This window comes from Chenopodium album, chromosome 27 (genome assembly GCF_948465745.1).
Source record: "Chenopodium album chromosome 27, dcCheAlbu1.1, whole genome shotgun sequence".
NCBI lineage: Eukaryota > Viridiplantae > Streptophyta > Magnoliopsida > Caryophyllales > Amaranthaceae > Chenopodium > Chenopodium album.
Window position 1 is genome coordinate 22,661,560 of NC_137860.1, and position 24,092 is coordinate 22,685,651.

At 35.5% G+C, this 24,092-nt stretch overlaps 1 protein-coding gene across 3 annotated transcripts; it reads right to left on the bottom strand.

The window, feature by feature from the left end:
* Nucleotides 1-5,621: 5,621 nt before the first annotated feature.
* On the bottom strand, nt 5,622-23,643 carry LOC145619064 (putative serine/threonine-protein kinase SIS8). 3 transcript variants are annotated; one of them, XM_081673662.1, is made up of 17 exons: nt 23,457-23,643; nt 21,123-21,495; nt 20,314-20,517; nt 16,549-16,740; nt 16,193-16,452; nt 14,467-14,577; nt 14,180-14,257; nt 11,412-11,507; nt 10,596-10,682; nt 9,890-10,010; nt 9,040-9,337; nt 8,108-8,231; nt 8,001-8,020; nt 7,544-7,700; nt 6,680-6,968; nt 6,506-6,578; nt 5,622-5,883 (listed from the first exon to the last, which is right to left on the bottom strand). In XM_081673662.1, exons 2-17 carry the CDS (start codon nt 21,357-21,359, stop codon nt 5,801-5,803), a joined length of 2,430 nt encoding a protein of 809 aa, XP_081529788.1. In that variant the 5' UTR covers nt 21,360-21,495; nt 23,457-23,643; the 3' UTR covers nt 5,622-5,800. The 3 variants fall into 3 exon arrangements, with proteins under 3 accessions (XP_081529788.1, XP_081529789.1, XP_081529790.1); XM_081673663.1 differs by lacking the exon at nt 14,180-14,257; XM_081673664.1 differs by lacking the exons at nt 14,180-14,257; nt 14,467-14,577.
* Nucleotides 23,644-24,092: the final 449 nt, after the last annotated feature.

The window sequence follows — 24,092 nt, forward strand, 5'->3', positions numbered from 1 at the left end:
GATAGCGAAGACAAACATCGGGTTTTGATATAGGGTAGTTTGGGGCTGGTGGTTTAGGATTAGGTATGGCCGAAAGGGTAAGGGAAGGGGAGGGGGGTCGATTTCGGTGGAGAGAACGGGGATAGGTGCCAATCTGGTGGGGGAAGGGGAAAAAAAGTGGTTTCCGGTTTGGGGTGGGGGTCGAGGCAGCAAGAACGGGAAAAGGGAGGAGGATGGTTGCGTAGGTGGGGGAAAGGGAGGGGGTGGGGTCGCGCCGACGCCGGCCGAAGCTCTGGGCGCTGGCCGCCGGCAGGGGGAGGGGAGGGGAGGGGGGTAGCAGTGAGGTGGAGGGGTGGTTGGGTTACTTTGTTTTAATTTATTTTTATTTTTACTTTAATTTTTGAATCAACTTAACAGAACCTTAACGGATTCCGTTAAGTGGTAGTGAAATTTTAATTATGTGATTTTAGGTGGTAGCAAAATAAAATAAAATTTTAAACGGGTAGCAAATGTGACACAGGGCCCTTTTGCCGGTAGTAAATGTCAAATTTTTCCTATAAAATACTTCGTATACAATAAGGTAGGTTGTACCAATAGATCTTAGGTATATATTTTAATTTTAATTTTAAATTTAAATTTATGATTTTCTTCATAATAATGATGTATGGTTAATTATCTCTAAGTAAAAGCAAAAAAAATTATTGAATTTGGGAGTGAAAAATTGCATTACATTCAAATTTTTTTTTTCTTGATAAAATATCTTATAGAAAGATATCTTATACAGTAAAAAATATATGGAAAATATGTGAATATTTTTTTAAAAAAGTGAATCACGATTATATGATTTAGTTAATATTTTTGTAAGGAAGTGCATCATAGTGATATAAAGAAGTGAATTTTTTTTTTTTCAAAAAAAAAAAAAGTGTATTTTTCTGGAAGGAAGTGATTCAAAAAAAAAAAAAAAAAAAAAGTGAATATTTTTTTGGAAGGAAGTGATTAAAAAAAAAGTAAAAAAATAAAAATTAAATAAAAATTGGAGGTAAATAAACAACGCCAATAAGTGACACTTGTCATTCTTGGTGTTTGTTTAGTATTATGTTATGTTATTGATGATTCTCCTCCTCACTTAAAAACTTCAAAATATAACTATATAGGTCATGTTTTGTTGTTGCATTTGAGATAGCGGTTAGCATTTTTACCAGTAGTCAAAGCACTACTATAAAAAAATTGAGTGTGTTTTGTAAGGTAGAGATTTCAATGGCGGTTAGCAATAAAGGTAGCGTTTAGGTAGCTTTTCTCAAACGTTAAAAATAGTAGTGGGTAGGGTTTGGCAATTTTTTATTATTTTTTAAACAATATGTATGTAGGGATGTCAATGGGACGGGTCAAGTAGAAGACTCGCCCCATCCCCGCCCTAGTGGGGTAGGGATGGGTCTCGGTTTGGCGGGTGGTGGGGCGGGGATTCCATGGTGCTGGGGTTGATTTTAAGTTGTACCCGCCCCATCCCCGCCCCGTCCCACCCGCCTCACTTCGTACCCACCCCATCCCACCTCATACCCACATCTATATATTACCTCCGGTTTAATTTACTCGCAATAATTTCCTTTTTTGGGTGGTTCAATTTACTCGCGACAAACTTGTTTCTTTTGCTTTTTAGTATGTTTTTGGGTGGTAATTGACCAATATACCCTTGCTTTTTTTATAAACAACCTTATTAAATTACAAATCTGATTTCATTAGATTAAACCCCAAGTTTAGTTAATTAAACTCTAATCCTTTTAATTTTCTCTCTCCTCCTCCAACCCCATTTTTATGGTGGCTTCGTGGTGTTAAGAGCGGTGGGGGTTGCAGATTGGCGGCGTCATGGGTTAGGTTTCGTGGGTTGCAAATTGGCGGCGTCATGGGTTTGGTTTTGTGGGTCGGGTTTCATGGTTTCAGACCAGCGGGTTTCATGGGTTGGTTTCGTGGGCATGTTTCGTTGATTTGGTGGGTTAGTGGTGCTGGGTTTCGTGGTTAAAGATCAGCGACATTGTGTGGGTTTCGTGATTGAAGATCGGCGACGTTGAGTGGGTTTCGTGGTTGCAGATCAGTGAGGGGGTGGCTTGGTTCGTGGGTGATAGGTCGTGGGTTGTTGGGTGCGTGTGGGGCGGTGGTGGTGGGTCGGCGGGTTGCTGGGTTTGTGGGGTGGATGGGTTCGTGGGTGCGTGAGGTGGTGGTGGGATGGCGGGTTGTTAAGTGCGTGGGGTGGTGGTGGTGCGTTGACAATGCTGGGTTTGGTACTGGGTGGTGGTGGGTGGTTTGGGTGATTATTGGTGTTGTTGGTGGTGGTGGGTTATTTAATTTAACTAGGTTAAGTCACGTGCCATGCACGGTATAATTTAATATTCATTGTAAATTTAGCACACTTAATGGAACTTGATTATTTTTAAAATCACTTGAAAGAACTTGACACAAACATTTCTTGAATCACTTGAATAAACTTGGCTTTTTTTTGGAGCCGTTGGAGGAAGTTGATTAATCTGATTCAAAATGATCATTGTACCTTTCATAAACTTCTTCTTCCTTACCAAGTAACACAGATATAGGTACTTCAATTCTTTACAAAAAAATTCATCATTATTACCTACGAACAAAAATGAACATAAATAGTAAAATATATGTACAAATACAAAACAATAAACAATAAAAATCTTAATGATCATTTATATTATCATTTGTCAAATTTGTCAAAATAAAAAACAGCAGATTATAATAATTACAATAAAAAAATTACTGATTATCAAAATAATTCATGTAAAATAATACCACAACATGTACATTAGTATAAATGAACATGATCATTTAGCATTATCAAATTAATCAAAATGATAAAAATTCTATAAAAACACAAAAACGTATCTACAAAATTTATAGAACACATTAACAGCATAATTGTTGTTCATAGCAATAAAATATAATCAACCACATAAAACACCTACTTATTAACAATTAAGAAATAAAAACTAGAACTATTCAAAAAAAAAAAGAGAAATAAAAACTACAAAATAATTATAAATTAGTATAATAACAATCAATATAAGAAATCGAATAAATACAGAAATTGTAATACAAATTAACGTAAAATAGCAATTAAAATCAGCAATCAATAAACAAAACACAGCTAACTAACTCACATAGATTGGAATCAGAGACAAAATTAATCAAAATTAAACTTAAATTAACTTGAATTATAACAGCAAACACAAATCGAACTAAAATAGAGACAAAATTGATCAAAACAACTCACATTAATCAACAAACGAATCAAGCAATCAAACAACATAAGGAAAAATAACTTCACTATCACGTTCAAAATCGGCAATTGAAGAATGCAGAACTTCACAATCAATCACGATCAATAACTCTAATCAATGATTCATCCTTGAACGAGAGAGAAACAATATTAAACAAGAGAGTGAAATGCAAAATAAGAAGAAAAAAAAAAACGAACGAAAAAAAAACAGAAAATTAGAGTATAAATCATATATATACATGGCTTGAAGAATAAGAAAGGAACTTAATAAGAAAAGAAAAAAAAAAGGAATAAAAAATAAAGCAAAACGACGTTGTACATGGGGGAAGTAGGGAGCTTTACCTATAGGGGTTTGTAGCTAAAAATTTTCACCTTTCTCGTGCTTCTATGGGCCATAAAATAGGCCATGGGTCGTGTCGTGCCTACATTCCAAATCACTAGGTCCAGGCACGACCCATCACCCAACATAGATAGTGTAATATCCCCGTATTTTTATATTATTATACATAAAAACTACATAATTTATTTATTTATTAAAATGATTTTTTTTTATGAATTAATAATTTGAACTAATCAAACATACTTTAAATAACTAAAACCAAAAATCCATAAATAAAATTATCAAAATAATTTAAAAAAAGAGAGGAAAGAGAAGGGTGGAAGACCCAAACAAGGGGGCCGGTTGGTCGGCGGTTGTGCAACGATGGAGGGATGTCGATCGTGGCCGGAAGCACGACGTGGTCGGTCATGATATGGCACTTGGTGGCAGCTAATGGGTGGGTTTATGCTCACCCAAAACCCACGAACAAACAAGGAGAAAAAAGAAAAAGAAAGGAAAAAGAGAATAGGAAAAATAGCTTAGCTTGATCTTTGACCTTTTAGGAGGCAAAATTTGGAGATTGAAGGGGTATTTATAGAGTAGGGTAAGTTAGAATTATTTAGACCTTATAAGAAATGATATGATGGTAAAATAATTGACCCAAATAAATAAGTAAATAAGATGATTGGCCTTATTGTGAAATGGGTTACGTTTGGATTAAATATTTATTGACCCAATATTAAAACTTGTTTTACTTATATTGCAATTATCAAATAGTTTGATCCTAAAAAATATTTTCAAGTTAAATTAATATTTAATAAAATACATTAAAAATAACGGGTATTATAGAGATCAACTTAGATTTTTCTCTTCTTCTATTTACCCTCTTATTCCATGCTTTCTTTCATTCATTTAAACCCTTCTCTCTCTAAAATCTTCAATGGGATTCTCACCCAACTCTTCCAACCCACCACAAACCCCAACACATCTCCCAACCCTACAATGCTTCAAATGTAGAGCACCTACCACCACCACCACCTAACTCAACCTCTCTCTCCCATCCTACATCCCAATACGTCTACCTGTCGTCAACCTCCTTCCCAGCATCGCCGCCAAAACCCAACAATCCATCACCCTCACTTCCGTGAATCCCGTCCTATAACCCCACCATGTCCCTCCTCTCTCTCCTCCTTTCTACTTCACCACCCTCATCAACAGACATCGCCTTTCCTTCCGACATTTATCAAAATCGAGATTTTACTTTGAATTGAAAGGGGCTTTCAGAATCAAATTGCAAAGTCGTAAGATTATGCGTACATGCATAATTATTGTTAGAAAATAGTTGATTACCCACTAAGCGACCAATAATTGACAATATATATATATATAAATAACCTTGTATGCATATTTTAAACCCAAGGTTTTTGCTAAGTAAGAGAAAAGAAATGTGTAAAATTAGGTAGAATCGTAAATCGAATCGTATGGACAAACATGAATCATAAAATCATATGATTTAGATATTTAAATTGGGATTTTGATAACTATACGCTAACCATTTCATCGATTTTTTTTCTGGCAAATCTTTCCTCTCTTTCACCGCTTATCTCTCTGACTCCATTCGCGGTCACAAGATCTCCGATCCTTTCCCTATATCCAACACCCTTTCCAAAATTATCGTCAATACTTTGAGTTTAATGAGATTCTACGTATCGTCAATACTTTGAGTTTAATGAGATTCTACGTGCTCTGCAATCCGCCAGATTTGGGAATACCACTTTTAGGGTTTGACATGAACGAATGACTGATAATTTCACAGAGAGAAGGGCTTAAATGAGGGAAGGAGGAATTAGAGGGAACGTACAAGAAAGGGGGTGAGAATATTGGGAAAAAAAAAAAAAAGAGCACGCAAGCTGCACATTACGACAATCTTTTTCCATTACTGAGAAAGTGAGAATTTATTGGGGTTTTTGTCTGTGTGATATACTTGTATGCAATTCACTATAGTTGCAACTCTTTTCAACAGTTTACTGCTGATGTGAAATTCTCTAAGATGTAATTATCTCGCAATTCAAATTATAATCTCCCCTTTTTCCATTTCAAAATTTGAAATATCATCTACTAAGTTTACAACAAAGAGAGCCGGAAACATGGTAATAACGGTAACAACTCTATTCCTCTACTAACATTCTCTCGCTATACAAGGATGTGAATTAGCAAAGTGCATATTCGCAGTCAAGCAAGCGGGAAAGTATCTCCTTGCAGTTTGGTCGTTCATGTGGTTCTGCCCAACAATCTGCAACAATTAAACCAGACAATGAGCTCCTAAGTCCCAACAAAACAATCTCACGACGCCAAAAGTAAATGAAGAATATTAATATAATCAAGTTAGTATTCAACAATTGACTTTTACTGGCAGTGCCACTCCAAAACAACAATGGTTCATGGGACTTCATAGTAGAAGTTAAGATTCATGAAAAATTACATGTGTTTTGTTTCCTGACATTAGTCCAGCAAAGATAGTTGACTCGTGTGTCATGTACTCTCAACCATGGTGAACATTCTATATGGACTAGAGTATGCAAATCTTTAGATTAGAACAAGGTCAAACTTCTACTGGTCGAGTAGCTACTGTTTTTTACTAATCTTTTTTCAAGTAGACACTAGTCCAACAAAGATTAGAACAAGAATCATATAAAATGTACTCTATTTCATTATTTCTATTAAACCAGCTCAGCACTTCACCTACTCTGTATATGTCAACCAAACTAATCGTGTGGCAAAATAGTTGAGGCAGACAAAAGCCACAGAACTATTTTCTATAGCTCACTATATGTCATGCACTTCAAGTAAATAGTTGGCAAATCAGTGAACTCTAAGCTATAGAAGAAAAGATGTAGCAATAATCAGAAGTGTACCTGTAATGAGCCGACCAAGAGGTCCTTCGGGAATTTCTAAACGTGAACCCTCATTTGCAACGGCATAAACCACCTGCAAAATAATGTCCAGATTAGGCAAAACCAAAACTAGTTGGCAAAATTTTACCTTCTTCAGGTCCAACAAGCAAACTTAGCAAGGTAAATACTAAATACCCTTTCCGGTGGTACACCTTCCCATGGCCTGCTCAGAGTACAGAGCTCCCACATGATGACACCAAGGCTAAATATGTCACACTTTTCTGTAAAAGGTTCATTGCGAATGAGTTCAGGAGCCATCCATTCAGGAGTTCCAGCAGATGAAGAGTCTCCAATGGGTGAGTCTGTCATTATCCTTGACAATCCAAAATCACATATCTTCACTGTCCAATGTTTGTTCACAAGACAGTTAGCACTCTTTAAATCACGATGAACAATCTTCATTCGGTGTATGCACATCAACCCTCTGTAAGAGTCACACAGAAACAACGGTAAGTTTGCATTCATAAGATGTAACAAATCCAAATAGATGAGTGTGGTCCAAACTAAGCCAAAAGCCAACAATAAAACATCAATTACACAGCATATTCTCGTTTGAGATATAATTTCATCCAAACGTAAATGTAGATGCCAATCATAGAATAGTAGGACATTTGATTAAGCTGTCAGAGTAATCCTTTTTAGCAATAATGACCCATGAAGAATAAATACCTTACTATTTTCTCTTATATAACACATTATTCATGCAACCCTGGGAACTTGAGAAGTATTATCATTGTTACATCATACATTCATACCTTATATGAGTAGCATAATTGCCATTTTCAACACTCAGTTTAAATTTGTATAATTTGGTCTGGATAGCGGTAACAGTTCAATTGAAGTTCAACGCAAAAAACTGTAAACCATTCAATGTCTGAGGAATTTGGTTTTTGTCTCAGTGTCTCACAGCAAGAGTATCAGTCTATCAGTCACAAACGTAATAGGAAGTAAAAGAACGACAAAAAATAGTTTTAAATATAATAGCATAACCAGACAAACCTGCATATATCACGTAGCATTTTCAATCTCCTCCTCCAGCTAAGCTTCTTCTTCTGACCACTCAAGTGGATCAGATAATACAAAGAACCCATTTCCATGTATTCTGTGACCATTGATAAGCGTGGTGGTTTTGTGCAAGCACCAAGAAACAAAATAACTGCAGAAAAGGCCAATAGTAAATGAGAAAATAACAACACAACAAACTATGAAGTTTACAACTACAGTGTTCAGTAGTAACAATATTATCATGTTAAAAAACACAGCACTGTAGGCTTCCCAGATGAATATTTAAAATCCCAATTAATATGTTAGCCAAATTCTAAGGCTCACTCCTACCTATCTCAGATGATCTTGATGTTACAATTTATACTTGGTTCTAGGGACAAATTTCGCAAATGAAGAGCCAGATGCAGATATTATTTGTGAAAATGCAATAATAACATGATAAGATGGTTACCATTTGGGTGTCGAAGGCGGCTGGAGGCAACACGAAAAAAAAAAAACAAAAAAGTGTTAGATTTCACTAAATAAACAAGAACATAAAGAGATAAATAAATGTAGTACCTAAGAATAGCTATTTCATTGCAGAAGTCCTCCATGTTTTCAGAAGTCAGATCCTGCTCTAAAAACAATTTGATGGCAACATCCGTCCCGTTCCATATTCCTCGAAAAACTTCCCCAAAGAATCCTAGTAAATGAAGAAAGATGACATAATTAACAAAGGACGATAAGAATACTTATAAAATGGTGTAGCAAAAAAATCTGTTAAAAGAACTCATTTCAATCAAAATTTATAGTCACATATACTATTTATGTTTACATCTTCAACCGTGGAGAAAGTTGTCACTTTTCGTTAAAAATAATTCGGTTTGTTTACATCTTCAATTTTGCTCCGTAGTAAAAGAAAATCAACATAATTGTCTTTGACCAAGTCATTGAATCTGACAAGTAGAAAAAGGAATGGTAATCCCATGGACTGAATAAGGATTTCAATCAAAGACATGCCATAAAAGCAACCAAGACACAAGTTAGACCTTTGGTTCAACAATTTCTTTTAAATAATCCAACAATCAAAGCCAATTAGTTTTTCACTGAATCCAAACAAAATAATGTAGACAAAAGGTAGTGGACACGTCGATATATGGTCTCTAATAGAGAACCTAATGAAGGACTCATGAAGCCTGCCAAACAAGTGTCTGATTATATCCTTCCAGTTGCACAACTACAAAATTTAGGTCTGTCAACCTCCACAACCATTCCTTTGGCACATCGTTATACATTAATATCCACATGTTCAATCTATCTTACATTTCCTAGACTAATTAATCAATTTTTGCCCTTAACATTGCTATGGTTATGCAGCTAAGAACCTAAAAGTACCAAATACAGACAACTTAGACTTGCATGAACACCTGGACCACAATTACAGCATATTTACAGTGGCCAGCAGTTCCTGACAGTTTCACAGCTCCAGTACACAACAGAAGAAGGCTTACCAATTCCAACACGAGTTCCAACGGTCAACTCAGAAAAATCAATATTCCATTCATCATAAGGAAGCAGGGATTTGTCACGATACATGCGCGCTTCCAAAATTTTATTCCATGTTGACACCATTTCATCACTTGGAGCCTGTCCTGATGTCATATTCCTTTCTAAGGCTCGACTCATGTATTGATGAGGAGATGATGGTAGTGATACAGCTTTTTGAGTACTTTGCTCCCCATGCAGAGCATATAAAGCAGATCTGGCCCCAGAAATCTCATCTCGATTCCCAAGACGGAAATCAGAAGCCTGAATGTGGAACGATAAATAGGTCAGTAACACTGATAAGTTCTATATAGTCTTATAAACTCTTGTCAAGAACATTTTCTTTTTGGTATGATTGATCATATATTCAAGGAAACATCTACCATAATTTTCTGTACTAGATTTTCAAGCAGCATGGTCTAAAACACATCCAACACTTTACCTCTGTTCCCAAAGGAAATTAAAAAAACTAATGAAATAAAATTTTGAAGTCTAAACAGAGATTTTAAGCAACAATGTGGTATCAGATAGGATATTGACTATCAGAATCCAACTTACAATTTTCGTTAGTAAAAAAAAAAAAAAAAAAAAAAAAAAAAAAAAAAAAGAACATATAAAGCAAAAAGGCAGGATAAAGGTAGATTTTTAGATTAAACAACTATGTTAGTACATATCAACCACTAGAATAAACATGTATTCTTTACATTAAATGAAGTAGCAAACATGATAGAATCTAGAGAGGAAACTGTATATCAAAGAAAAATCCCCTTTAAGACCAACATACATACAGTCTACTATAAAGTGAAACCTACATACATTTGTCTCAGGATTGACACCAGCGTTAATACTGCTGGGCGAAGTGGGAAGAGACCTGTCCTCACCCCGATCTCTCAAAATACGGTTTTGCTTCAACGTCTCATTCATTGCTCGCACAGCCCTGAAAATAAAAAACAAACATACATAAGAAAGTAAACCATATCCGCAACATTAATAAAGCAACTAAAGGATTTCCAGGGTCAAACAACTCTCTTTATTATGAACCCTGCTCAAACAAGCAACCCACAACATAAATTGTTCAAGTAATAATCTATAAAACAAAAGGCATAATATGTCAGTTTGGCATTTCATGTATCTGAGTGGCAGTACAGTATTTTATTATTTGTCTGGCTCATACAAGGAAATATAATCACAGAAAATGCATTTTGGGCCTGAACAGCTCAACTTGCATCCATCACAAAAGATGACTGTCAGTCGTTCTCCAGGAAACAATAATAATCTGGATGAAATCCAGACAAGTACAATAAGTTTGATTGTTCAAAACTATGAAATTAAAAACAAAAAAATACAGGCACAATTCACTTAAAACACTAATCAACTTTTTCCTGCACTGTATAATGTGATGAAGTCAGCCCGTGTACCTGATGCCTCACTATAAAACAATTATTTTCCCAGACTGATAGAGTTGACCAACATTCTCCGATAGATGTGCAAGCTTAAACACTAGATACCAGAAAACACAAACCTCACGATATCGTCACCAATTTCCGGCGTAATGCTGATGCTCCTTCGCCGCAATCTACGAGCTTCAGATGTTGGTACACCAACTGATCTGTACACAAGAATCAAAAGCAGAATTTAAATAAAAAAAAAAAAAAAAAAAAAGTTTGCTCAGAAATAATGTTAAAAAAATAAATAAATAAATTAGAGAGAGAGAGATGTATACAAGTATCACATTAATTACTAAGACCATCCATCCCAAGATATTACACTATTTACAACCCCTAACCAGAAAGCAAATTCAGAGATTTGGGATTTGGGAATAAATAAACAATAGTGCAAACTTTGATAAAGCTTAAACAAATCTTTGATCAACAAAGGCCTCCTACCTTCACTCCCTCAAATAAAATTGATAGGGATGGGCAACCTGGGAATGGTACAAACCAAAAGAAATCCCTAAGCAAATTCCAATATGAATTCTGTAAAGTTTTTACTAAAGTTAAAACAGCTAAGTTATGCCATTGTTAGGATTAACATTCCAAGATGCAATCCCTTGATAGATCATGCCATTGCTATAATAATGGACAATCTGGGAATGTTACAAACCATGGAAGATCCCTAAGCAAATTCAAAGATGAAATCTTTAGAGTTTTTACTGAAGTTAAAACAGAGAAGTTCTGCCATCGCTAGGAAGCATATTCCAATAGAGAGACCAGGATTAAATTCAACCAATCAAGGACTCTGCCTCACTATATACCTCTAATTCTCAAAAACATGTTTCAAAGGCTTTTCCTTCACACTATACAAACATTTAGCAGAGTGGAATTTAGATGTTACAGACCTTGATGAACCAGCATCATCGGCAAAATCTCTAAAGGTTTTTCTTTCACCACCAAGCATTGACCGACCTCGTGCGCGGAGTGAAGGATGCTCAGGACTACAACCATAAAAAAAAAAAATACATAGATATAGATAAGCAAAATCCAGAAGCCATATATATATCTATCATAACATCTAAAAATTCAATGACTAACAACTTGACATTGAGCAAAGGTAGACATACTTTTGACATAAAATACCACCAAATGAACAGCATAAGCACACTTATGTGACCCATTCCTTTAAATTAGAGATGCTTATCACATTATAAGAACAGATGAGCTCCTTTTCCTTTTTTTTTTTTTTTTCTGATGCTAATCACATGACAGAGAAAGGTTTAACAAAAATTAAAAATAATAACAAAAAGAGCTACTAGACAGTTTTGGCCATATAATATATAGAACCAAGCAATGTACAGCAGTTGGTTTCTTGAAAGAACTAATATCATGGGCTCAAGGCCACAAGAGGACGGACGCATGGTAAACAAGTAATGAAATCATTCAGTTAATCACAAGAAAATCATTGTCATGGATAGCTGTTATACAAATAGGAACTCAGGACCAATGGTTGTTTCTAACATTTTAACCACAATCATAAGGCATTTATAAGAAAAAAAGTCCTATTTTTGATATGTTTGTGTAGATTAAAGAAGGGGAAAGGGGAACAAAAATATCATCATCATTCACCATATTACAACCTTTGCCACTTAGAGGACTTCAAACACAGTTATCTATCCCACGCTTTTAGGATCACCAACAACTAACATCAGACACCCATCACCCCACCCTCTCCGAAGAGGTGGCGATCTCCAACAAGACAACCACCATCATCTCCCCCCTCCCCCCCCCCCCCCCACTGTTTTTATTTTCTCTCACTCTTTTTCTCAAATCTAGATCTCAGGAATTCAGGTGGTGGGGGTGCGTAATGGTGGTGGGGGTGCATAATTGGTGGTGGGGTGAATTTTTGATGGATGAGGGTGGATTTTTAGGTGGGTTTGTGAATGGATGTCAAGGGTGGAGATAGGTTCGGGTTGGGATGGGGTGTTATAGGCAGTGGTTGGGTGGATTCTATGGAGGCTAGCAGTAGTGGTTCGGTGGATTTTGTGGAGTTCAGGTGGGTTTGGTTGTGAGGCCGATGCCGCTGAAGGTGGACCGGTGGTGGTGGGTTGATGTTGATTTTTTTATTTTATTTTTTTTATAAAAAAGGTGTAAGCAGTGGTGGGTTAATGGTGAGGATGGAGGTAGATTTATGGTGGTGTGGTGGTGGCTAAGGAAAGGAAATTAAAAGTAGAGGGGAGTGGGGAATCAACTTAGAAGAAGACTTTGGGAGAATGGAGAAGGTAAAGGTAATGACCTAAATATCACTACAAACGTCAACAAAGGGAATCAACCCTTTGATTCTCTTACCCTTTCCAAAATACCCTGTACCAAATGCCCCCTAGCTGCAGTTTGTAAAAATTGAGTGAGTTCAGGAAAAAGGTGGATAAATTAAGTATAAAGAATGAAAAAGTGGATGGGTATAAGAAAAACGTGGATAAGGCAAGAGAGTGAGTGGACAGATGTAAACTGTGTGAAGTAAGAAGGGTAAGGTAGTAAAGAGGGTTTGCCAACAATGAATGAAATAAAATTAAGTCAAATTCTCTAAAATACCCAAAAACGAAAAGTGAGTTGAACATTCCTAATCGGAGAAAGCATAAATTATAAAAGAAGGAAAATGGCAACTCAAGTGCAGCACTGCATTTTGATAGAATAACTATATGACACGTATTATTGAACTGTCACACGAGAGTTTGGAGGCAGAGACTTTCTTCTGCTGAGGCGATATACGGCTACATCAGGATTAGCAAATGATCCAAAAAAAGTATTTTCCCAAGTCCCAAGTACTTGGCCATTAAATATTAGACCTAGTTTAACCCTGCTCTCACCACAAAGGAAATATAAAACCTAGTTATGAACCTAAAGTGTGTCCATGGCTTGCATTCTCAATGCCAGTATAGAAATGTTGCTTTACCTACTACAGAAACATATAAATTATGCTATAAGATACAGGATCTGTATCTACTTCTTCTCTCTCTTTTTTTTATTTTTTTTTTTTTGAGAAAGTAGCTAGCTATTTGATTTTGAAAGCAATAAATGAGAAGCAAACCATGCTAACTTTCCTCAATCACATCTTGTGTTCCATAAACTGAAATCATGTTGACAGACAACATAGCGCAAAAGCTGATATGCCACAAAGGCACAACCTACTTGTGCTAATACACACAAATCAACAAAAGAAGTTAACATTTTGTGTGACTGAACAAAAAACTGATACAACATAACAAATCCAAGTAATGCCATCAACAAATGGTCACCATCTAGTTTCATCAATATGATTAAGGTTCTTAGTAGAAGACAAAAGATAATTTTAACCACATATGACGAATAGAAATGAAATGCCAAGTCTTCATACCTCCTTATCTAGTAATTAACCATCACTTATTTACGTCATTAACCGATTACACTAATCTCAGTTCTACACAAACCAATATTAACCTTCGCAATAGATGTCAAGATTGTAAACTAGGATGCCAAACAGTTTAAGATTTCAACAGCCAAAATCTAGTAGCTAATTTCAAACCTAATGAACAATAACTGCAGAATTAGGATGCATTTTCAACAAATATATCAAAAAAATAAAAAATAAAAACAATCCTCAACACTTGAAGATGGAAGTGGAATCAAGGAACACCTTGAATCAGCAGTCCGCTGTTCAGCAATGACCTTCCTCCGACTCCGTCTCCAAAATGTAGTCGCGATGTTTGGTTCACTATGTGATAAACTGAGGCTTGTTAAATAATCAGCCCAACCTGAGCACTAATATGGCAAAAATTGAACTAGGAAGACACACAAATCCTTGATTGGTATATGTATTCATTATCATACCCCCTTCCCCAGAGAGAGAGAGAGAGAGAGAGATTAAGAGAGGCTCAAGTCCTTGGCATAAAATGTCGAAGCAGATGGATACGGATCAAATACCTCAATCTTCTTTCAAGAGTAGCAGTTCTAAGCACTCTATTCTGCAGCGAAGGACCAGCAGCATTCATATCAAACCTCCTCGCGAATTGACCAGTATCATCTTTCTCTGCACTGAAGCAAATAAAAGAACATTGACAAAATGTATCTAGCAACCATGTCTATGTGTCGATATGGAGCAACCCTTTCCTTTATGTTGCATACATTGAATGGAGCTAAGAGATGCAAGACGCAGAACTATACATAATCATGTTGAAACTACAATTAGTTTTAGATTTTAATATATAAATTAGCAACTTTCAAAGCATACCTAAGCAACTACTACAATTTATGAAATAAAATATGAAGCTAAGGTTGCAAATGTTGACGATTAGATCAACCCAAATATACACCAGTAAGGACAGAGGAGAGTTAAAAGTCTTAAAACAACTGAAATGTTAGATGCTCAAAGGAGGCCAAAGAGGACTTGAATGGAGGAAGGTAAAAATAACATGAACAAAATGAGTTTGCAAGAGCAAGCAACATTCAGTAGAATACTAGAATTGAATGGAAAATGATCTCTGTGAACAACCACAGGAGTTTAAAAAAAAGTATCTGATGGGCAATTGATTAATGGTTTACAAACTGAATAAGAAACTTCTTAGTAGCCTGATCAGTTTATTTACACATTGCAGATTTGCAATATTGCACCAGGCTATTCAAATCATCACAGGTTCTCCAGGAACACCTCCCCATATTAATAATTATTTCCAAGACTTTCACAGCCCAAGTTGACAACTAGATATACATATTCCATCCCTCCAGGTGCAGTTTTTTTTTTTTTGTTCAGTTACTTGACAGTGTACACCAATGCTTTAGAAATATAATTATATCCACAAAACCAGGAGAAGGTAGTAATAAATAACACATAGCTCAACAAACTATAACCCTCACAAAACAAACCCTTTGAACCCTAAAGTTTTCAATATGCTCCAAATAAACCTTTAGTTTTAAAAGGCGCACCAAGGCGCAAATGGTCCTTGTAGCCTAGGCGTGAGGCGCAAGGCGAAGGCGCGCGCCTTTTGTATGCAAGGCGCATGTATTTATATATTTATTTCAAATAATTTTTTTTCTTTGATTGTACTTAATACCAATTAAAAAAATTCATAATAAATTAAATAATGATATATTTAAAGCTAAGGTAGTCTGAATTTGAAAAAATGTCAACCATTCTTCAATTTATAACTTAAATCTTAGTTATTTTCCTTGAGGTGCAAAGGCGCACCTTACAAAAGGCGCTTTGAGGCGCGCGCCTTTCGTAGGTGACCGAGCCTCGCCTAGCTAAAGCCCATTTCCTAGAGCATGGGAGTGAGGCGCGCTTTATAAAACCACACCATCAATATTTTCTTTCTTCCAAAATAGAACAACCTTTAGCAGCAACATCAATGTCTGAATATCTCAATATCCTTTTCAAAACATAAGATGCAGATTCTCAATACAAGAAAATATAAAAACTGGCAAGGAAACAACATTTTCTAAAACAAATAACTCCACTTGTTCAAGTAGGAGATTCAAGGATATCTAAAATATTCACAATCATGAACAATCATATACCACAACTTAATTGCAATACATAGTCGTAACATACAACCTTTCTGGACACCATATCAAAGCCTGAATTGCCAATAATATATGAAATTGAGATTACTTTTAACATATATTAGGACATAGCAATCTAGCTCAAACTAACCTTTCTTGATCAACTCTTTCCGAAAATCCACACATAGGACTGTTAGGCTCAAGTGGAGAGTCACACGAATCATTTTCTGCAGAGTCACTCTCCCCTGCTGCGGAGATATGGGTTAAGAAAATAGCCCTGGTAGATCGAGGAATCAATTGACCAGGAAACCTCATGAGATCAACCAGAAGTTCCACTGAATTCAATACTACTACCACAGACATATGCTTAGATGAATCTGCACACTCAATTCTTTCATCATTGGGCAATCCCTGGAAGAAGAAAATGTTAACAGAGACTAGATAAATTAAGACAAGACAACATTGAGAAAAGAATTCTAAACCAGTCTCAAGATGAGGGTAACATACCACCATAAGCTTACTCTCTAGACCAACAGTATCTGCCAGAACTTTGAATAAAATTGCACGAGGACGACATGAACCATTCTTTATTTGACCAAGCAACTGAACCCCACGAGACATGGAACCTTGAGAAGCTTCCTCTAGAAGAGACTTCACAGGACTAGATTCCAAATTAGGACGTTTATAGAGATCAGAAACCTGTCAGAGTAACAGTAGGAAGAAAATTAATATCAGTTACATGGCGGGGAAAACAATCAAGATCTTGAATATATACACACACTCGCACACACACACACACACACACACACACACACACACACACACACACATTACATTGAAGCAGAATTATTACCATCAATATATAAAATCAATAGAAGAAACTAGCTGAGGAGCACAATTAGGAAAAAAAAACGCATCACATTACCAGGGCTATATAATTATGTACATAAAAATGCCAGCTAAATGAGGAAAATCTATAAGCCAGAACATAGTTCTCTTGCATTGGAGAGAAAAACCAGTAAGCTCATTGTCAATGTAATCTCCTAGTTTTGTACAAAAGAAACTTTTCCTTTGAACTCATATGACTTATGTGCCCTTTTCCATTTAAATGATATATCTTATCAAGTAACTCTGGTATGCACCAATTTCCATGCTGAAATTCAGCAATTTGCATCGGCATTCTATGATTCAAAAGTAATTTCCACACATTGATGTTGCTGCTGAGTGTCTTTTTTGGTATTTGGTTTTTGTTTAGTGATGCAAGAAAATTTAGAAGGTGGGTTTATTCTGAAGCATAAAGAAAATCTTGGGATTGGAAGGGCTTGTTATTTGAGAATTACGACCAGTTGAGAACTTGAGATATGTGCTAAGCAATTTCTTCCTCTTGGTTTGGTGGATATTTCTTTACTTTAAATGCATCTTGTGCCAACAGTCAAGTAAGTTTTTTAAAAAAAAAAAAAGAAACCTTGACAAGATGCAATTAGTAAAATTAAACAAAATTAATGTGAAACAAAATGCCCCTTTCCTATCTTCTATGAGATTCTATGTCTTCAATTTCCTACAAAATTTACGGGCACACAAACATACTCAAAAATTAAATTTGCAGACAAGAACCAGCACAACAGGGTAATAAAAGCAAAACCTGGGGCTTTTTTCGTTGACATGGGAACTAAAATTCATAAGGTAATTTGTAATTCATGGAAATTTATTTCCTTCACACGAGTCCTAGGAAAAAGCCATAAGTTGTTTGGTTGTCATTAAGAAATTTGTAATTCATAGGAATTTCAAGCGACCAAGGGGTAGGCGGGTGATTTATGCGACCAATGGGGAGGTGGGTAATTTATGTGACCAAGGGGGAGGTGGGTAATTTATTTCCTATTTTGTGGGAAGTTTTAATTCCCATAAATTTCCAATTTCTCCATTTTCACTTTATGTTATCAGCCAAATAGCAACCCCATTTGCAAATTCCCATGAATTTTCACTTCCCGGATGTTTTAAGGTTAAACAAACAAGTTCTTAGAAGTTTACAAAAGCACCATGCTAAGTGACCAGCAAGACAATATAATCTAGAGCAATGCATTAACACCGTGGGAAAATTTGAATGATCATATAACTACAAGCTGATGCAGCATATTTGCACTACCGACAGTCCCCCACTACCTTTGTCATGTCTGACTAGAGGTAATCATGGGACGGGACGGGCTTTGGCCCAAAAATCAACCCAACATCGGACCAAAAAAACCGTGCCCAAACCCGCTTTTGTGGACCAAAATTGGGCTGGGCCCAAATTTTAACTGTAAATTGATTTTTCGGGCTGCCCAACCCAGTTTTATTTTTTGAAATTTGGGCCGAGCGAAGGCCCAAAACTCTGACCAAACCAGGGTTTTTATGGAAGCCAGCGGGCCGGGCTTGGCTTGATCGGGTCTATGTCCAACCAACCAGCACTTCCACCATCCTAAAGCTCCAATGACATTTCCCAATTCCATTCTGAGCTTGCTCCACCACTCAAACCAAAAAAATCCCTCAAACTCCCATCAGTGCCGCCTATGGACCAATAAAAACTCTACCTTCCCAGCCACCAAACCAGGAGCTGGAAACATTAAGAAAGAATCCATGGTCATTTAGCTTTGCTGACTAGAGCCTTTATCAAATCAAACACAGACGTCCATGACAGGAGACCACTATTGCCACACATAAATAAGCTGATTATGATCTAAATTTTTATGGCTACATCAGCCATCTGATGTCTTCACAAGAGGAGGCAAAGGTGAAAATTCAGAGCATATGGGCATTTCATATCACAACAAAAAGTCATGCTTCAAACAACAGGGATTTTTTACCGCTAAGATGTCCATAGGTATCAAGGTTTTGTTCACATCACCTTATTTGATGTATTCTCGTCTGAATTTTTCAATTTCTGGTCAGGCCTAGTATGATCAGATTTGGTCTAAGTCTCATCTGTGGATTTTATTAGTTTTCATTTCTAGTCTAACTCATTCTCATACTACTGTTTAATGTGGATGGTCGTAATATTTCTGATTTGGTATGGCCTCATCTGATCTGATGTAGTTTTAACAAGAATAAGTAATACGACTTAACTAGAAAATATATCTATTTTGATTTTTTATTTCTAATCTGGTCAAGTTTAAAGTATGGTCTGTTTATGATTTAAGGTTGGCTGGGTAATTTGACAGATTGAGTTCTTAACACAGCCATAGAATACCGACAACTAAAAAAAATAAAAAATAAAAATAACCAACCAAAATTATGGCTGCTTTTAAACACCCTACTGCATCAACCGAACTACTGACCATTATTTAACTCAATATTTTTTCATCAAATCCGACCACCCAGCAAACCTTAAAACAAAACCCAACTCCCTCACTTGTATCACCCACCTCCTTTTTTCCTCTCATTCTCTCACATTAACAATCAGGTCGTCACCTCCCTCTCTCTCATCCACCTCTCTCCCTTGCATCAATTACCTTCTCTTTCATCAACCTCCTCCTTTCAACTGACCTGCCCAGCCCAGCCCATCCATTTGAGAATAAGGCTTTGATTTTGTTGTTGTTAGACCAATGTGAAGATTGTAATAGAAATTAAGGACATAATATAAAATCATGCAGATAAATAAACAGTAGTATGGTGAATACATAACAAAGAATGGTTGAAAATAGCAATCTCGAAAGTAATGGTGAAAGAAGTGATATTATAATTGATGCCAAAGGTAGGGCTGCCTGTTTCTTATTTCTTTGGAAAATTTTCCTTTTCCAGCGGCATGTTGGTTCACCTCATCCAAGGATGAGAGTATTAATTTAAAGAATTGTGTAAGCAAATGAAACTGTAACAATAATGAGAAATACTCCCTCCATCCCCAAAAGTTCGACCCTTGTGACCAAATTCTAGACCCAAAATGATCATCCTATTTGCATTAAAATACCCACCAATTTGCAACAATATTTGTGCAAAATTAGCTTTCCCATATAAAACTTTGTTTTTTAATGTACTATTATTACTATCTCTCTCTACTTTTTACAAACCCCATGTAAATTTATCTTTCCAATGTACTTTTATTTCTTTTTATTCAACTTTCTTAATACCGGCAAAATCAGCCCAAAAGGGTCGTTCTTTAGGGGGGGGGTGTAACAAACAACTACCCAAAAGATAGAGAGGTTTATAAATTATAGGCTAGAATATTTATAAAATGATAAATATCAAGACAAAAGCCAAAAAGGTCGGAGTGACAATACAATAATGTAAAGTAGTGCTTACCAATCCAGCAATCTTCTTTATTATAGCAGCCGGATTTGAGTTTAATCCTTTTACTAAAGCCGTGATAAGTTGCTTTAACATATGAAGTTTCTTATCCCTCTGGGCATCTACAAGAATTATATCAGCCCTGAGGCCGTCAGCTTCCAAAGTAGAAAGCTCATCTAGCGTAGGAAGACGATCAAACATCTCCTTAAGCTTCTTATCCTGCAACGCATAACGCATCAATATGTTAAGTCTCATCACCATGGTGACAATCATGTTGAAAAAATCTTACTCCCTCCGTTTTTTTTTTTTTTTTATTTGCATCACTTCTTTATGGATGTTATTTTTTAGTTGCATCACTTCTATATATGGTAACTTTATACTATATTTTATTATTTCTCTCTCTCATGGTCCCCACTACTCTCTCACACATACATTCACTTTCATAGTCCCCACATTACTTTTACCATAATAAATTATTCATCCACTCACATTATTATATTATACCAAATTCATTCTACTAAAACTCCGCACATTTACAATTGATGCAAATAAAAAAACATAGGGAGTAATTTCCTTACCTAACCATCATTCATGCAATATAAAAAATAGAAATAAGAAAAAAAAAAAAAAAAAAAAAAAAAAAAAAAAAAAAAAAAAAACTACATAAGGATCATTTTTTCCCTGGCAACCAACAATCCAACATCACTAATAATACCTATAAACAATGTATTAACGGTTGTAAAATTTTATACCTAAAACACATTTTAAAATAACATAAAATGATAAAAGCAGATGAAAAAACAGATAAAAGCAAAGCTACTTACCGGAACAACAGAATAAAAGCCATTTGGAATAGCTTCAGAGAGCACTCCAGTGCTCCAGAGAATCTGAGATGCTGTCTCAGAGAACTGCTCATCCTGCTCATTGTGTCTAATGGCTTCCTTACGTTCTTGAGAAGTCAAAGAAACCGATCCAAAATCTTCCACAAAATCTGAATCCCACCAGGTAGAATTAGAAGACCCCTGTTCTGTTTGCCCAGTATCATCATGTGTCTCTTCCATGTTGTCAAATATTTGGAATGCAAAACCATTTCACCCCCACTTATTACCCCATAAAAACCCCTTCCCATCCAGATGTGGTATCAAAACAACAAATCATTGGCTTAATTTTGCATCCCATGACCTTGAGGCATGCAGCCTGTGCATTTCAGATAACAGAATCAAATCAGTTTTACTATAAATTAGACCCTCCCATCACTTATATTGGTAAAGGCAACAAAATAGGGTTGGCATCCAATGCACATAAAAGTAAATCAGAATCTAGGGAAGCAACAAACATTCCTGAAAACAACAGCTAATTAACTCAGTTGATACACATTTATTTGCAACATCCTCTTCAGATGACCTAATACATTCGAAACCCAGTACCCAGCTTTCAGTGCCTGCAATAAAGTCTATTCTAAATCATTCTGACCTAACTTTCATCCCAAAGCTACATCCAGAACACTACTAGGAAGAAAAACAATAACAATTAGCCACTAACCTCTTCAAAGGATATATATGAAGCACACAAGTTCCAAACACAAATCACAATTCGAAAAATTAGAGGTTGGCATATCATTCGCAATGTTTTACACGGTTAAATCAAAGGCCTGACCGAATACAGATCATAATAAATCTTTGTGCTGGTTAAAGAACCGCCATACATGATAGTAATGCAGTAGAACATGACAACATATTTTATAGAAAATTTCCCAGTTTAGTTTTTTTTTTTCACTCTTAGGAGCCAAAGGTTAAGTAGACCCTCCATAAAGAATAACATTGAAATGATTAAAAGAAAACTTTGTCTGCATATTCTTCTAGAAAAATAATTAATTGTTCTTGGAAATATCTAACTTACACGATAGGTTTGGAATTGTCATAAATAATACACTTACTCTACTTTCTCTATTTTTGGTTACTTATACTTAAGGAAAGAGATATTAATGAGGATTCTTTTTAGATCCGTCTCAGTATATATCTTCTGAATATAAACTTTTTATAGTTTTTACCTATTGATAACTAAAAATATTAATGGCTGGAAGCATTCATTAACAAGCATAAAAAGAGAAGTGTCTCATCTAGATAAAAACACCGGAACTATATGATATAAGAATACTACTCACGGAAATTACAAGAATTGCATATAGGGTATTATTAATAGATGTTACACATTTGTGGCGCGATCATTTAATATGCAAATAACCCCTAACATTGGTAGCTCGACAGAATGACATCATAATAATGTTGCCCTAAGATTTCTGAAATCACAAATTTGTAAAAATGTCTACCAAACTTTCAAACTAAACTGCAGGTAACACAAAGGTCAGCAACAGACAACAAGTAACTAGCCTCATTATAATCCTTTTCCATTTAGTTATAGTATAATTAAAAATGCTCCACTATTTGAAGCAACAAACTTCCCGCAATGACAACTTACTGCTCACAGTGATTCTAATTTTACTGCAAAACACAATTGTAATATTGCCCCATCTAATCATAAATGAATCATCACCTGAAAACCTATACGAATGTCTAGAGTTCTCCGCGCAACTATTTAGCCTAATGAACGGATACTTAATTATCGCCCGTGGAATCTAATGCATAGAAGTACAGAATACACAACAAGAATCTTTAAGTGGTACACAAAATTAAGTTCACAATTGTAACCCCATTAACCAGATATCGAAATGTAATTAGTTTTCTTTAATGAGACAACATCATAATCGCCATTGATCAAAAGACCCTCAACGACGAAACCAGATACGAGTAGTTCGCAAGCATTAAACTAACAAATTTGCTTTCTTCCAAACGAAAAATCTAACGAAATAGCTAAAGATTAATGAGTTACCAAAAATACAGCAGAACGATTAAAACCCTAATACGATCTTGAGTAATTAAAACAATTAAAATATTATAAACAACACATTATCAACCAAATCTGACTCAATCAATCAAGATTAGGCGCATTAAAATCCTTCTCCAGCAACAAAATCGGTCGTTATAATCTTGAACAATTTTAACAAATAGTTCAAGAAATAAAACCCCAAATCAAATCAACGAAACCCTAGATTATGAAATCAAAAAAATTAAAAAAAAAAAAACAAACAAAAATGTTACCTCAGAATCAGGTTTGAATGGAGAGAGAAAACTGAGAAGATTCTTCAATGGAGAATTCGAAGTTCGCTAAAATGTAGAATTCGGAAGATTGATGAGAAATTGGATCCAGATGAAAGAAGAGAGAAATGAAAAATGGAAGATTTAATTATTATTGATTTTGATTTTGATTTTGATTATGATTTTTATTTAAGAGTTGTTAATGTTGAAGATGATCTGAGAAAATTGAAAAGGAGGACGTGAGTCACGTGCTGGTATGAGAAATAGAAAGAGAAGAAAAGGAGTGTTGTTGTTGTTGTGAGATCTTTAGGGGAGGAAAGAAGCAGTGTCCGACAGCCAGCTGGCAACGTGGTGGCTCACCAACATCCACACACCTTCGTCCGCGTTTTTTTTTTTTTGAAAAATTTATAAAATCCAACCTATACACACCCAAAAAAAAACAACAAAATTAATATTGAGATTTTGGATAAATTTTCCTTGTTAGGTGGAACAATGAGATTATTACATAATTGTTACTATTAAGGCCTTGTTCAGTTCAGTAAAAATAATTTCAATTAACTAACAGTATCTTTAAATAAGAAATATAAAATAATCAGTAAAAATAATTTCAGTTCAGTAAAAATAATTTCAATTTAGCAA

Bases quoted from the DNA above. Each gene is read 5' to 3' on its own strand.
- LOC145619064 (XM_081673662.1), bottom strand. From the start codon at position 21,359: ATGGAAGAGACACATGATGATACTGGGCAAACAGAACAGGGGTCTTCT. The intron at 7,701-8,000 runs GTAACCATCTTA...CCTTTTCTGCAG, and splicing joins CCGCCTTCGACACCCAAATG to TTATTTTGTTTCTTGGTGCT. The intron at 6,579-6,679 runs GTATTTAGTATT...ATTATTTTGCAG, and splicing joins AAGGTGTACCACCGGAAAGG to GTGGTTTATGCCGTTGCAAA.